General features: G+C 46.0%; 1 protein-coding gene across 6 annotated transcripts in view; it reads left to right on the forward strand.

Annotated features, from left to right (window-relative positions):
• The window catches only part of ZNF236 (zinc finger protein 236), a 106,599-nt gene that overhangs the window by 5,309 nt on the left and 85,510 nt on the right, over window positions 1-15,780 (forward strand). For 2 of the 6 annotated variants that reach the window (XM_042911193.1, XM_042911194.1), the window contains exons 2-3: window positions 9,415-9,557; window positions 11,275-11,439. In XM_042911193.1, coding sequence (XP_042767127.1) covers window positions 9,415-9,557; window positions 11,275-11,439 — 308 coding nt within the window. Of the gene's footprint in view, window positions 1-5,597; window positions 5,699-8,133; window positions 8,876-9,414; window positions 9,558-11,274; window positions 11,440-12,153; window positions 12,228-15,780 lie in introns of those variants that run through there. The other 4 variants (XM_042911195.1, XM_042911192.1, XM_042911196.1 and 1 more) reach the window with 4 other exon arrangements.

The following is a 15,780-nucleotide window of genomic DNA, read 5'->3' on the forward strand; positions in this document are numbered from 1 at the left end:
TAATAAGCAGCACCAACGGGGGTCTGAATTCTGAATACGGGAGTCAGCCACAGAGGCTAGCAGAGCAGGGGAAGGTAACAGGTGCCAGTGCTTCTGGGGGTTTCAGAGAAGTGTGGGGGTCCTGTTCTGTCCACGGGGGCGGGTTCCTGCTCTGCTCCGTCCAGTTATCGCCGTGGCTTGTGATTTTTCAAGAGAAGCCAGACCTGTATGTTTTTGAAAGCCTTATTATCGTATTTTGGTAATGATGTTAATCAAACAGAACATCTATACAGGAGGTGTGCGGATTTTAAAGTGAAGAACTTCACGTAGGCACAACATCGGTGGTATCTTAAAAGTTCCTTTTGTTCCTCCCAGTTACTACCACCTCCCTCTCCGCCCCACTGTCCTCTTCTGATACCTCAGGTTAGTTCGACTTGCTTTCAAACTAAGTTGGATTCACAGTATGTACCCTTTTGTTTCTGGCTTCATTCATTCAGTGTTTGCTTTTGTGAGATCATCCCTGTTCTCGTTTATGGGTTTTATTTTTTAATGCTTTTATGTATTTATTTTGAGAGAAAGAGCAAGTGGGGAGGGGCAGAGAGGGAGAGAGAGAATCCCCAGCGGGCTCTGCGCTGTCAGCACAGAGCCCTGCTGGGGGCTGGAGCTCATGAAACCTGAGATCGGGACCTGAGGCAAAATCAAGAGTCTTGACGTTCAACTCACTGAGCCACCCAGGTGCCCCTCCCTGCTATTGTTTGGCAGAGATAGGTTCATTCACATGGTTGTATATTATTCCACTGTGTAACACACTGTCAGTTTGTCCTTTCTGCTCTGGGTGCTTGGATGGTTTCCACTTTGGGGCTATTACAGGTCAGCGCTGCTGTGAACTTGTATGCGTTTCTGGGTCCCAGCAGACACTGCCGAACAGTTGTCTAGTGACTGTGCTAGTTTAATCTCCCACCGGCAGTGTCCGAGAGTCCCGTCTGCGCTGTCCTTTTAAGATCTTAGCTATTCCGGTCTGTGTAGTGTTAATCTTGACTTCTAACTTGCGCTTCGGTGCTAATGAGGACTTTATGTTCATTAGCCGTTTGTTTTCTCTTGTGAGGCTCCTGTTTAAGTCTTTTCCCACTTTCCTCCTGGGTTGGATATCTTATTTATGTATTTTTAGTTAATAGACTTTGCTTTTTATAGCAGTTTCAGGCTTACGTTAAATTGAGCAGAGAGTACCTAGTTCCTCTATACTTCTTATCATCCCCCTCCCCGCCCCCCCCCCCCCCCCCAGGATTTCCCCTCTTATTCTCATCTTGTGATAGTGTTATATTTGTAACAATGGATCAATTTTGTAGTAAAGTCCCTAGTTTACATTAGGGTTCACTGTCTCCATAGTTCTGCCTGCTCTCAAGTGGGAATCATACCATACAGAGCTTCGGACTGCCCTCTTTCACTAAGCGATACGCAATTAAGATTCCCTCACATCTCTTCATGGCTTGACAGCTCATTTCTTTTTATTGTTGAATAATATCCCATTGTCTGGATGTGCCACAGTCCATTTATTTACATTTTGAAGGGTATCTTGGTTGCTTCCGGTTTTGGGCAGTTGCGACTTGCTATAAACGTTTGTGTGCCGGGTTTTTTGTGCGGACATAAGTTTCCAGCTCGTGTGGGTAAACACTGTGCTGGATGGTGTGGGGAGACTGTGTTTCGCTCTGTAAGACATCGCCGCCCTCTTCCCAAGTGGCTGTGCCATTGTGCATTCTCATCAGCAGAGAATGGGAGTTTCTGTTGCTTCACATCCTCGTTAGCGTTTGGTATTGAGTTTTTTAGACTTTAGTCCTTCTCCTAGGTGTACGGTGGTGTGTCATTGTTTGAACTCGCAGTTCCCTTCTGAGATACAGTGTAAACCATCTTTTTGTATGCTTGCTTGACATCTGTATATTTTTGGTGAAGAGTTGTGTGTCTTTTCATTATTGATTTATAGGAGTTCTTTGTATATACCGTGGAGGAGTTCTTTTACTTTGCCCTTCACTCTTCTGAGGATATCTTTCCATGAAAGAAATTCCCAATCTTAATATTGTCTAACATCAGTTCTTTCACGTTTAGTACTTTTGGGACCTGTGTAGGGAATTTTTGACAGTCGTAAGATCATGGAGACCTTTCCTTAGGTGTTCCATCTAGATGCTTCATTGTTCTACTTCTCACCTGTAGATTGACAGTTCTTCGTCTACTATTTAAGGGCATTTGCATTGTTTTTAGCTGCCGGCTGTCATAGTAGTGCTTCTGTAAGCATTTTTAAACATGTGGTTTGATTTTTTTTTAAGAGAGGGAGAGCACGTGTGGGAGAGGGGCAAAGGGAGAGAGAATTTTAAGCAGACTCCACACCCAGAGCGGAGCCCAGTGCGGGGCTCGATCTCAGGACCATGAGATCGTGACCTGAGCTGAAATCAGTTAGATGCTCAACCGACTGAGCCACCCACGTGCCCCTAAACATGTTTTTGATCCGCGTATGTGCAGGTTTCCGTGGGGCTATACCTGGGAGCTGAATTGCCGGGTTCAGGGTTTATGTGCGTTCAGCTTTGGTCAATGCTGCCAGATGGTTTTTGAGTGATTGTAGTGATTTTAACTCTTTCTCATGGTACATGCGATTTCCAGTTGCTTCATATTTCATCAATCCTTGTTTTCGTCTGTCTTTTTAATTCTGGCCTTCCTAGTAGATGTGCATTTTGCTTTTCTGGAGAAGTATTTTTTGTTTCCTATTTGTTATGACTTGGATTTCCACAACCACCCTGTAAGTTCCCTGTAAGGAAACCAGCCTCATCTTTGGAGGAAGAATTGAGCCAAGCGACGGATTATCTGGTTTGCGGAGACCTTACTGACCACTTGGCAGGACGGACACTCAGAAGTCTCATGACCGCTAGGCCTGTTTTCATCACCATCTCTCTAATCTGTGACCCACGACCCAAACTTTTAAGCTATAGTTACCCGTTTTTAAAGATAGGTACGTTAAAAATAGCATGTCCTACACATACATACGTCATTGGAAATCGGGACAGGCTCTCGGACGGGGCCACGCACAGTTTTCTGTGGCAGTCTTCATTCAGCTCTACCCGATTGTTGTCGCAGTGCTGACATGAACCGTACGTTCGCAGAGATGAGAAACAGCGTTGGCAGCGAATACATCAATAAGAAATGATTCTGTCACATATGGAAAATTAGTTTTGTGCATCGTCTAAGGAGGTTATTCTCAGCAGTAACACTCAGATCAGTCTCAAAAAGGCCCTGTTACTTTTAGACCTTGGGCCTAGATATGTTTTAGCTAGCTGGTGGGGCTTTAGATCCTGGAGGCTTTATTTTGTTGTAATTTTAATGCACTGTAGTTTTGTTAAATTTGGATAACGTGTGGTGTCTAAATATACAGCCACCTGAGTTTAAAGTCTTTCTTTAGAAATCAAAATTTACAGGTAATAAAAGCAAATATTTGAAAGAGGATTTGATACTCCTTTTAAAAGCAGAGAAAATGTAATCTGAGTCATGAAAGGGGACCAGGTACCTACTGACGGGCATTGAAAGTGCTCCTGGGTAAAGGTGAACTTTACCGTGGGAATATGAGCGGCCTGACCCTGTTAGGGATCATGTAATGAGTTTCTGACCAAGTATTTATCTTTAACTCTGTGCCACAGATATGTTTCATATCATGTATCATGAAACCAGTGCCAGTGTTTCTGACTCTGATTCTCATTGAAACTCCTCATGGTTGTTTTTTTTTTTTTAATGTTTGTTTATTTTTTAGAGAGAGAGAGAGACAGAGCATGAGTGGGGGAGGAGCAGAGAGAGAGGGAGACATAGAATCTGAAGCAGACTCCAGGCTCCAAGCTGTCAGCACAGAGCCTGACATGGGGCTCGAACTCACCAGCCATGAAATCATGACCTAAGCTGAAGTCGGACACCCAACCAACTGAGCCACCCAGGCATCCCAAAACTCCTCATGGTTTTGACCAGTGCTTTGGCTTGACGGTCCGTTGAATCTATTTTATACGGAAAGAACACAAGCAGTCTTGGGCTGATAACTGACATAAAGTACTGTTGATAGAATCCCAGTTCATCTGCTGTTTTCACAGTAGGCATAATGTTGAATTTGGGGTCTTGTCTCAGAAATCAGGACCTTAAGAGGCAGGGAAGCCCGATTCTAGGACTGAAAGTCACTCCCACTTCTGCCCTGGCTTATTGTGTGATTTTGACCAAGTAGCTAAATTTCTCTGGGGTCTTTGTTTCCTTAGTTATGCAGCCAAGGTATGGACTGTATAACTCACCATTCCCCCAGAGTAAATTTTATCTCTTACTTTTTAATTCTTTTTGAACCGGTAATACATTCTAATGGTTTGGAATTTTAAAAAATGGAAGTCCCTTTCCCAGCCCTCGTCCCACTCACGTAGTTGCCATTTTTACAGGTCACCAATGCTGTTATTTTTTTCTGTAGTTTCTCAAGGATATCGTGTGCACATACAAGCAAACGCACGGTAAATCTCTGCCCCATCGTCCCTTTATTAAAGCAGTAATAGCACCGCGAACATACTGCTTTTTTCATCGACTACATTTTGAGAATTACCTTCCATTTCCAAATGAATATTTACTTAATAGTAGATACATTTGAATAGATGATAGAGGTCAGATTCAAACAGTGCCAGAATCTTCCCTGACAGTACTCGCCTCTCTCGGTGCGGGCACTCCTGAGTTGACAGATGCTTGTTCCTTCTGAGAGGAAAGCGGGTGCTTGTGGCTGGAGCTGTTGACCGGAGCACTGGGTTTTTTGAAAGATTCTAGGGAGAAGATAATGGCTCCTGGAACAACCACATGGCTAGAGAACATGTGCGCAAAGTCAGAATGGTTGGTGGGTACGCAACAAGCTGGAGAAGTACCGAGTGTAACTTAGGTCATTTTGAGGCGTGAGTCAGGCTGAAAGTGGAGATTAGGTATGTTGGTCTTGGGAGCTTCAGACAACCGAGGAGAGACCGAAAGAGTCATAACTTTCATCTTATCTCCGACTACTTAGCAAATACTCGCTGGGCGCTCAGGACGTGCCAGGCTTGAGCCAGGCTTTGGAGACACCGTGATGACCTAGATAGGCTCATGGGCCCAGACCCCCCCATGCTTGCCCCTGAACCGCTCCTGCCCGAATGCTGGCCCGTGTGGGGGGAGCAGCAGGAATCCGAGAACAGGAGCAAGTAGGAAGCGGTAAGAGAAAGGAGAGAATGGTAGGGAAGTGGCCCCCGCATGAAGCAGGGTGGTGGCTGTCAGACTCCCCGGGGCCCACGGGGCAGCCTCAGAAGGCAGCTGGGGTCAGGGGGCAGAGGTCACGTGGGTAGAGAGCTGGGTTCCTGGGGACAGGGCGGGGTGTTGGAAGACGGACCTATCGCAGAAGATAGGTCAATGATATTTTGGAAGGTTTTTATTCAAAAACATGAAAAGAGATACAAAGTTTAGGGGTTAGTTCAGTCTAGAAACTGAAACTGGTGTATCTCATTTTAATATTGATTATATAATTATAATTACATAATTAGTATGCACACTATGTAATATATAATTATAATTATATCGATTAATAATAATTATCGATACTGATATCCGATATTTAATACTGAGAATGCCTCAGCAGGATTTATGGATAGCCGAGGTCATCAATGCACGGTGCTTGAGAATTTCAGTCAGGAGATGCAGATTTGAGGTAGGTCAGTGGAATGCTATAAATGTAATAGATTTTGTGGAACTCTCATGTCACAGACAGGCATTTTGTAGAAGACATCAACTTAGAGGGGCACCGGACTGGCCCAGGAAGAGGAGCACAGAGCTCTTGATCTCTGGGTTGTGAGTTCGAGGTCCACATTGGGTGTAGGGATTACTTAAAAATAAGATCTTTGAAAAAAAAAAAAGAGGGGGGCCTGGTGGCTGAGTCGGTTAAGCGTCCAACTTCAGCTCGGGTCATGATCTTGTGGCTTATGGGTTTGAGCCCCACTTCGGGCTCTGTGCTGACAGCTCACAGCCCGGAGCCTGCTTCTGATTCTGTGTCTTCCTCTCTGCCCCTCCTCCCTTAATTGGAGATAAGGAGCAGACCTTTGCCATTAAGATTTAGCTGACTGGGCTGAGCTGCCATGCCCGGTCTGGGAAGAGGACCAGTTCGTAAGAGAGCTCGTCCTGTCCCAGGTCCTTACAGAGCAGGCCTGCATACAGCTGTGGAGCAGTGTGGTTGTGGAGGGCCGTGGAGGGCCGTGGAGCGGAAGGACAGCATTAGAGGTGGCTGTGCCCCTCAGTCATTGGCAGGCTTGTCCTCGTAGTGCCAGGAGGCGTTATCTGTCTCATTTCATCTGAGCGACTCTGAGGCTTTATTGTTTTGGGGCTGGTCAGTTACTATATACTCTTGAGAATCTCCGTGTGGAGTTAAATGATTCTGAAACTAGTGTTCACATTTTTTTCGAGGAAAACAAAGCTGCTCAAACAATTTTTTTTAAAGTTTATTTATTTTTCGGGGGCGTGGGGGGGGGAGAGGATCCCAAGCAGGCTCCACCTCTGCGTAGAGCCTGACACAGGGCTCGATCTCACAGACCCTGAGATCTTGACCTGAGCTGAGTTCAAGAGTCTGACTCTTAACTGACTGAGCCACCCAGACGCCCCTGCTCAATTTCTGATCTTTGTACAGTCAGTGTTTGTTTAAATTTGGTGGTGAATTTGTGTCCTTGGAGTCAGGAAGGGTGGACAGTTGAAGAGAATGTGTTCGTGCCTGTGTGTTAGGTGACTGGGTAAACTGATCTCAGAGTGATCATCCCCTGCCTCTGGGGGCGGGGATGGGCAGAAAGGCGTACTTGAAAAATCCTGGCCTGAGTGAACTCTTAGATTTGGGCCCTGCTGGATGCAGGTGGCTCTGTGCTTACTCTGCGTGTGTGGAGTCGGGTACAGAGGACACCGACCTGATTTGGACAGCATCAGGAACGTGTGCTGCCCGAGTGTCACGTGACGTTCCTCGGGCCGCTTCTTAACAATGCAGCTGTCCCCAGGAGGGCGGACCGTTCGTGTGATCACGCCTTACTTAGATCCATGGCCCCTTAAACAATCTGGTGGCCTCTGTGGCTGCGGACATGCTACCTCTCCCCCAGCACAATGGGAAGTGCGTGGACGTGTGGGTTTCACAGGGTTTGTGGACCTCCTAAGCTCATCCTAAGGATACATTTGTTTCATGGGCTTCTTTCTGAACAACACGTACTCTGTGGACCGGAAATTGGAAATTTGAATGAACTTGAAGAGGTGATAGGCGAAAGAGTTCTTTGTAAGGCCCGGGACGCTGTCCGGAAAGAACAGTGTGCATGATAGAGCCCACCTCGCCCTGGGAGGAAGGCTTCGTACTTTCTCAGTGCAGAGAAATGACGTGTGCAAAGCCTGTGCCCCCAAAGCAGAGCGGAAGTCGAGAGATGCTGTGGATTTTAAAATTATGCTCGCTGTGGAAACTAAGACATGTTTTTCCCTTGTAGTTACGCTTTGATTTGAATAATCATTTTAAGTTTGTGTTTGAACCAAATTAATAGTGTATTATCACTGGTGGAAGGGACGTACTGAAAACATGATTTTAGTATGTTTTGAGCTTCGTTAAGGAGGGAGGTCTTGCTTCTTAAGATAAAAATCTTCCCTGGAAAAGTCTTAATTCATAAGCAAAACAATGTGATTTTCAGGTTTGAGTGTATAGTCTCTTATCTCTTGGGTTTTATCTGTTAGTTGCAGGTAATTACATAATTACATCCTTTCTCATTTTGGGCTGTCATTAAGCAGTTTCAGCATAGACGCTATGAACATTGTTTCGTTCTACGTCCCGAAGTAGCCTTTTAGTTTTGTGTTTATTGAGGAGCTCTGTCACCACTGTGTTCAGCCATTCGGTGGAAACAGTCGCTACTGAGTTCTTAAAACACAATTTTCAACAGATATTTTACTTGAACATTCTCAACCTCCCAAACTGTTTCTTTCCATAGTACAAACTTTTCCAAAGGGAATAATATATCAATTGATGTCCCAGCAACCATTTTTGGGGGGACCTGGGGAGTCCTAAAACATTTGTTACTAATTTACTGTAGAAATGTTGAATGCATGTCTGTGAACAGAATGTGGATATAGTTGAAGATAAATAGAATAAAAGTTATGTGCATCTTTTCTATAGTAGACCCGTTTGTTTCTGGATGAAGTTGTGGTCTATCGAACTATGTCAGTGTTTCTAGAAACGAATCGGCTTTACCCAGGGTCCGCCGGAGGAATTCTTGAAGGTGCCACCCACTCTCTGTGCCCGGCCACCCCACCTCCTCCGTGGCCTGGCCTCTGCCCCGCCCCCCATCCGTGGCCACACTTCTCCTTCAGGGCACTTGCACCTTAGGAGAAGGACTTTTGGCCAAACTTGGAACTGTGGCTTCTTTTCTCAAGGGAGGCATTTAAAGGTCTTTTGAAAATGTGGAATGCCCATGTTTACCACATGGACGTTTGAGAAATAGAACACTTTCTGGAGCTTACTTTAACACTAGAGTCTTAAAATCAACCCTACTTTACTTCCAGATTTCTAAATTTTAATGTTTTTGAGTCAGATTTGATACAAAGAGTCGTACGTGCTGTTATTTCTAGCTCTCGTATCATTAACATGTATTATGTATTTGTGTCTAAATTATAGTAAGACTTGGAGTTTATTTAAAGAGTTGTAGCAGTTTTGGACATCTTTATTTCCTGAAATTCTTGACGAATTTTTGTGATTATTGCATATTTTTATTAGAAAATACTCTTATGTTTGTAGCTGTTGACCTGAGTGGTGTCGAGAAGCGTATCGTGAGGCCCAGGGCTCATCCGGAGGGAGCACTGCCGGCCTCCGTCCGTCTGACCGGTAACCATCGGGGGACGAGTTTTCTCCTCGTTGACTTATCTTGCTCTGCGGCAGTTTTCAGAGGTGGATTGAGTGCTCCAGTTAGCTTTTCTGTCTCCACCTGAGTTTTGTTTGCTGCGTGATGGAAGAGGAACAGTGGGGGTTATCGGTGAATCCTCAAAGTGGCTTAGAGGTGAAATGCCTCTGCGATTTCAGGTGGCTTTGAAACCATGTTAAGGCCAAAGGCAAGGCGAAGAGACTTGGCTTTCGTGTGTCTTTGTGTGGATATCAAGCTCAGGAGTTTAGCTTCAGGTTTCTAAAAACCCTACCACGGGGACTTAGAATTCTTTCGTGCTGTGCCTCAGGCGTCCCAGCGTTTCTCGTATCTAATTTAAGAACGTGTCCGCTTAAAACATTTAAGATGCCATTAATTTCTTCTAAATTCTCTCGTAAATCTCTGACGTCATTTGGTTTCTAAATAATAACCAAATAACTTAGTTTTATTGATGTGATGAGAATAACAACTGGTATTTATTGTCTATACTTATGCAATTTTGTAGATGGAGTTTTAACATTGAATGCGGAGAACACTAATTATGCCTATCAAGTTCCAAACTTCCATAAGTGTGAAATCTGTCTGCTATCTTTTCCAAAAGAGTCCCAGTTTCAACGCCACATGAGGGATCACGAGCGAAATGACAAGGTATGTATTCTCAAGAGGGGTGTCAGAAATGTGAGCGTTGAAACTGGAGGTATTGTGAAAATCACCACGTCAAATAAGACTTTTCCTTGTAAGTTAGATTCCTCAGTCGTGGAGCGTTTTATCTTACGTCAGTAAATCTTTGACGTTTTGTGTTAAGTTGTAGTCGTTTCCTAGCCATTATATTGGTTAATGAGACGAAGGGGGGGTTCGCCTAGGGAATCTAGGTGTTGAAGTTCTCTGTCAGCGGACGAAAGAAATAATCTCGAAACGGGACTTTCAGTAGTTCGCTTTCTGTATGCCTAAACACAACATTGGTGTATCTTGATGGGTTTGTCTCCAGCAGGGAGCGTTATCCTTAAGGTGTCTTGCATTTTATAAGAGATTCCAGATACTTTAGATCGAATTTCAGCAGGGACTAACACTATCTTAAATAGAGATTTGAATCTTTCTTTTCAAGGCCCCTTGTGGGCTAGGTTAAGAGTATTAGCGTCCTAATGGAATGATCTGCCCAATAGATAGGAAGTGGCAGTTAGAACCACCATTAAAAAGTGGTTGTTGACTTTCCTCTGGATGAGGAGAACGTAAGCCGGTGAGCCATTCGAGTTCAGATGACCAGGGAAGTCTCCTCTGGAGAACAAGAGGTGACTCACTCTGGCTTTGTCTGCAGTGCGAATATTAGAGATAACATATGACCAAGTATAATAACGTTAGTGCTGGTACCGACTGGGACCACCCTCCCAAGCGGAAAATCTGAAAATACTGACTCTTCAGGGTCTTGATACTTCAGAAATGCCAGCGATTACTTTATCTTTCCACAAGTAAGTGGCAGAATACTTTTCATTTGGGGAAATTTTAGACCGTGAGAATCAACTCTCTGAAAACATAAAAATGTTGATTACTTGTTTTACTTGAAGTGATATTGTTCAGAGCAGTGGAGTTGATCAGAAAAGAACGGAAAAATCCAACCCAGTGAGTTGAAATTTCTCCCCTTTCTTTTCTTTTCTTTTTTTTTAATGTTTGTTTATTTATTTGAGAGAGAGAGAGAGAGAGAGAACACGAGAACGCCCAAGTGGGGGAGGGGCAGAGAGGGAGGGAGACAGAATCCGAAGCAGGCTCCAGGCTCTGAGCTGTCAGCACAGAGCCCTACTCGGGGCTCGAACCCACAAACTGCGAGATCATGACCTGAGCTGAAGTCAGACGCTTAACCGGCTGAGCCACCCAGGCGCCCATACGTATATTTTTTTAAATGTTTATTTATTTATTTTTGACAGAGAGCAAGAGAGCATGAAGGAGCACAAGTGACGGAGGGGCAGAGACAGGGAGACAGAACCTGAAACAGGCTCCGGGCTCTGAGCTGTCAGCACAGAGCCCAACGTGGGGCTTGAACCCACAAATTGCGCTAAGTCGGATGCTCGACCGACTGAGCCACCTAGGTGCCCACGTTTATTTTCATAGAGACTATATCCTGACGCATTTATATGCAGCATTTCTTTTTCAAGATATTTTCTACATACACGTGTTGTCATCCTTATAATCTTCTGAGGAATTTTGCAAGGAGCTTTGCTGTGTCCATTTTGGATTTATTGACTTCAGGTCCAGAAGAGACTTCAGAAATTCCTTAGAAAGATTGTAGATCGTGGTACTTGTTGATATTTGAATGACATTTATTATGGAAAGATTGTGTTTCAGTGGCTTCTTGACTTTTCTCTCCAAATAGCCACATCGATGTGACCAGTGCCCCCAAACATTTAATGTTGAATTCAACCTGACACTTCATAAATGCACCCACAATGGGGAAGACCCTACCTGTCCTGTGTGTAACAAGAAGTTCTCCAGAGTGGCTAGTCTCAAAGCGCATATTATGCTGCATGAAAAGGAAGAGGTAATTATTTTGGCCTATACTTTGTTCATGGATTTTTAAAATGCATCTAATCCTTAGGGGGATTTTAGGTGGAAACTAGTGCAAAAAAGCCTTGCGTATAGATTTCAAGGAGATAATTATCACTAAATGTGCCTTGGCTGAATCTCTAGTTGACTGACAAAACGTTTTCTTTTTCGGCTATGTCAGTACCTTAGGGCAGAGACCCTTCAATGTTTGGTATATTTCCCCTACCCACCCACCCGTTTTTTTTTTTTTTTTTTTAATCAGAAATGAACTTTTGTAGGATTCTGCAGTGGCCAGAAGTAAATATTCTGTCTCTAAAGACAGTAGTGTCTCCTTGCTTGGCGTCTGAACCCCCTGAGGTGTGGGAATTTGGGGGAAGAGAAGTTCATGATGACCCAAAGCAGGTTAAACACCACAGTCAGGGACTCTGTGAGGACCACAGGTGTGGTATTGGGAGCACTCGAGGGCCGACGGGGCTGCAGTGCTGATGAGGGAAACGCAGGCTCTCTGTCGCTGGTGAGGGGGCGGGGGTGCTTGTGTCTGCAGTGTGTAAATGGCTGCTGCTTTGAAAATATTAACCCCCCCATATCTCTGCTTATTGTGTAAAATTAGGAACATGCAAAAAAGTAAAAAGGGGAAAATAAAAGTTTTAATTCTACTCTCCAAGGATGGTTACAGATAACTGTTTGGTATATTTTCCTCCTGAGACAGAAAAACAAATACATGATTGAAGTCGCATGCGGAAAATTTGCATCCTAAAAATTGAGTTCATACTTTCTACATAGGTTTGTCTCTTCTTTTTATATGTCTTTGCTTTTTAATACAAAATAATGTGTTTTTATCTTTTTGAAACTTACTGTATAGGTAATATGTATTTACTTTGGAAAAAAGCTGGAAACTAAAGATTAAGAAGAGTAACATTATTAAAAGAACCAATGATCACAACATTTAGAGAGAATGCGTGTATAATCTTTCAGACTTTTTTTTTGCTATATGTGCTTTCCATAATAGTTTATATATATATAAGAATAGTTTAAAATTGTTTTTTAATGTTTATTCATTTTTTGAGAGACAGAGAGAGATAGATCATGAGCGGGGTAGGGCAGAGAGAGAGAGGGAGACACAGAATCCGAAGCAGGCTCCAGGCTCCGAGCTGTCAGCACAGAGCCCGACGTGGGCTCACAAACCATGAGATCGTGACCTGAGCCGAAATCGGGTGCATAACTGACTGAACCACCTGGATGCCCCTATGCTTTTTTAATATTATAAATAATACGTCTTTCTATGCATCTTTAATTATTTCATTAGGATAGATGCCTACAGTTGGATTTGCTGAATTGATAATACTTTTTCAGGTCTTTATAGAATGCCACGTTATGTTGTGGGAAGCCCGTGCTGCTTTATACGTTCTCCCGCACGGTGTAGGCGTGCCTTGTCTCGCTCGTTGTTTTTGGTTTTGTTTTTGTGTTTTTTGAAAAGCAGAAAACGTGTGTGTTGAACAGTCTATTAAAATATTCTGGACTAATTTCGACACGCACGTGGTAAGAAATCCGAGTGGGGAGGGTGAGAGCAAGGTGTCGAGGCGTCCTGGAAGCGGTGTCTGTCCGCTTGCCTGGCATCCCGGGCGTGTGCAGGTCTCTGCAGCCCGGTCGGTGCGCGCCGTCCGTCCTGCTCCTGTTGTCTTCAGCTGTGCAGCCTCGGTGGCATTCCGCCTGTGTTCATCTGGGCCGTCTCATTCTCTTCAACAACCACACGGTGTCACCTGCAGACGCACGTGCGGAAGTCGGCAGGCCACCGTCCCTCTTCTAGGTGGCCTTCAGCTTTTCGTAGATACAGACAAGGCTGCAGTGAGCAGCGCGTTCAGTTCCAGATCTGGTCCCCGGGACTTGCTCGGAACTCCTTCCCGCATCTAAAATTACTTTGCAAGGCCCCGCCGCGTCTCGCGGTGCAGGTGCACGTGCAGCGCGGCACCCGCACCCGTTGCACCTCGCGGGCGCTCACACCGATCCCTCGGTTCCGGTCCTCCTGTGGGCCTTGCGCTTGCCCCCCGGCTCGGCCCGCGTGTCGGCACGCCCCTCCCCTCCCTCTGCCCTGCAGTTGTCCCTGGAATAGTTCCACAGCCACCTGCTGGGACCCCTGTCCGCGAGCCCAGGAAGCCTCGTCCGTCTGGGGAAGTCAGCGCCGGGCTCTGGCGTCCAGCCCGCTTCTGTTTCACGTCCGCCCCTTTCCGTCGGATTAAGCACCCGCCCTGGCTTTGGGTTCAGTGAGTGTGACCACACAGCCCACAGCACAGTAGGGATTGAGGGGCGAGGGGGCGTTCGGTTTCGAATATCTGCAAGGTAGCCTACTAGTAGAAGTCGAGATGACAGAGAGTGGCATCAGAACTGCCGTCTCCCTCTGCCCGGTCCTCTCGCGGCTTCGTGGGGGTCACCACCTCCTCGTCCTCCACCGTTGTCTTTGCCGTGGTCCTCTGTGACCATAAGCAAATGTTCGTATATTTCCTGTTTTCCTTTTCTGGTTTGTTACTAATGTGAACTTTAGAATTTTGCCTAGTTAGAAATCAGTTGGTATTTTTATTTTGTTTGAATTACATTTTTAGATTGTTACGGCTGAAAATTGAATGTGTTTACAATATTGAATCTTTGTTGTCAAAACATCTCAGTAATGTTTTATTCAGTGTATTATTTACACTCTTAAGTATTTTAGGATTTTTATTAGCATCGTTTAGGGTTTTTTTCTGTATGTGTTTGTCGTTCGTCTGTAGGAAAGCGATTTTGTATGTTAGCCTTTGTACCTTGCCATTCTGCCAGTTTCTCTGTAAGGTTTTAGCTACACAGCCTCGTCTAGAAATAGTAATCGGGTGATAAGACGTTCTGTTTTCACTAGCATATGGGGGGAGCGTCTCCGATAAAACCAGCTTCTGATCCTGTGTGTCATCGTGGTGTGTAGTCAGTGGTAGCATATCCCCTGACTTTTTATTCTGAAAAAGTTCACACTGAGACGGGTCCAGTGAGCACCTGAGAACAGTGAGTCCTTTACCTGGATAGCCAGGCACACCTCTGTCCCCCCGGCCCCACTGCATTGTCCCACTGCTGTTGCCCGTCTGAATACTTGAGTGTGTCATCTCCTGAACGCAAAGACCATTTCCCTCGTCGTCGCAGAACAGTGGCCGCGCTCCAGAATTTAACACTGCTGTCGGGACTCATCCTCAGAGGCGGCACCTAGCAGAGCAAGGGATGACCCCCTGTGGGGGGGCTCACGGGGAGGGAGGGCACGGGTTTGGGGTGGACACCCGGCGGCTTCTGCCGCACTGGGCAGACTTCCCAACGTGTCTCAGTAAGTTTTTTCGGAGGCCAAAACCTAAGAGTTCCTTCTTTCCCTCCCCTCCCCTCCCCTCCCGTCTTTTTTCTTTTCTTTTCTTTTTCCTTTCCTTTCCTTTCCTTTCCTTTCCTTTCCTTTCCTTTCCTTTCCTCTTCTCTTCTCTTCTCTTCTCTTCTCTTCTCTTCTCTTCTCTTCTCTTCTCTTCTCTTCCAAGTACTTAGATCCAAACAGCATAGTGAGTATTGGTCTTACTGAGTTATGTGAAAGACTTCCGTGCACGGATTAGGTGCTGCACAGCTTTTTGAACCCCGGGATTTCCCATTCCACACTGATTGTCACTCAGTCCTTGCTTGTAACCACAGCAGGTACCGAAAGCCAGCTTCGCAAGGGTCTGATGACAGTGGAGCTGAGTGTCTGGAGCCGCTCGTGTGTCCGGGACCGGACAGCAGTGAGCATCGCACAGCCCTTGACAGTGTCCGCTGTCCCGGGCCCCGTCGTGACTTTGCCCTGGGGCACGCGGTGCCCCGTCCACAGCTTGGGCCTGTGGCTGGCTAACCTCATTCTTCTCGGTGAGGTGGGAGCACTGCTCTGTCTTCATGAGGCCGAGAGCCAAGGCAGTTGGACACAGAGCGGGCGATAAGAGCAGAGCCTGATCAGAGACGCGAGCCGGGCGGTGGTGCAGGTGACGCGTGGCTCGTTGCTGAGAATGGGCCAGTGTGTGTTGGGTACGAGCGAATAGCTGTGTGCAGCCCGGTTAGTGCTTCTGGAGCCTATGTTTTGTGGGCAGAAAGCGTCTGGGCTGGGGTGTGTGTGGCTCCTCCCGCAGGATCACTCAGGCGGGGGCGAAGCGGGCCGGGGCGCCTTCCCCGGGGCACCCGCTCTGGCCCCTCGCGGCCACCCGCGGCTCCCCGACGGCCCCACTCCCCGTGCTCCCCTGTAGTGCTTCTTCGGAGTGGCCTTTTGCAGTCGGCTTGGACCCTGACAGTCGCCTCTCGCTGACAGGAGTTCTTAGTTCCT

The sequence above is a fragment of the Panthera leo genome, chromosome D3, assembly GCF_018350215.1.
Source record: "Panthera leo isolate Ple1 chromosome D3, P.leo_Ple1_pat1.1, whole genome shotgun sequence".
Taxonomy (NCBI): domain Eukaryota; kingdom Metazoa; phylum Chordata; class Mammalia; order Carnivora; family Felidae; genus Panthera; species Panthera leo.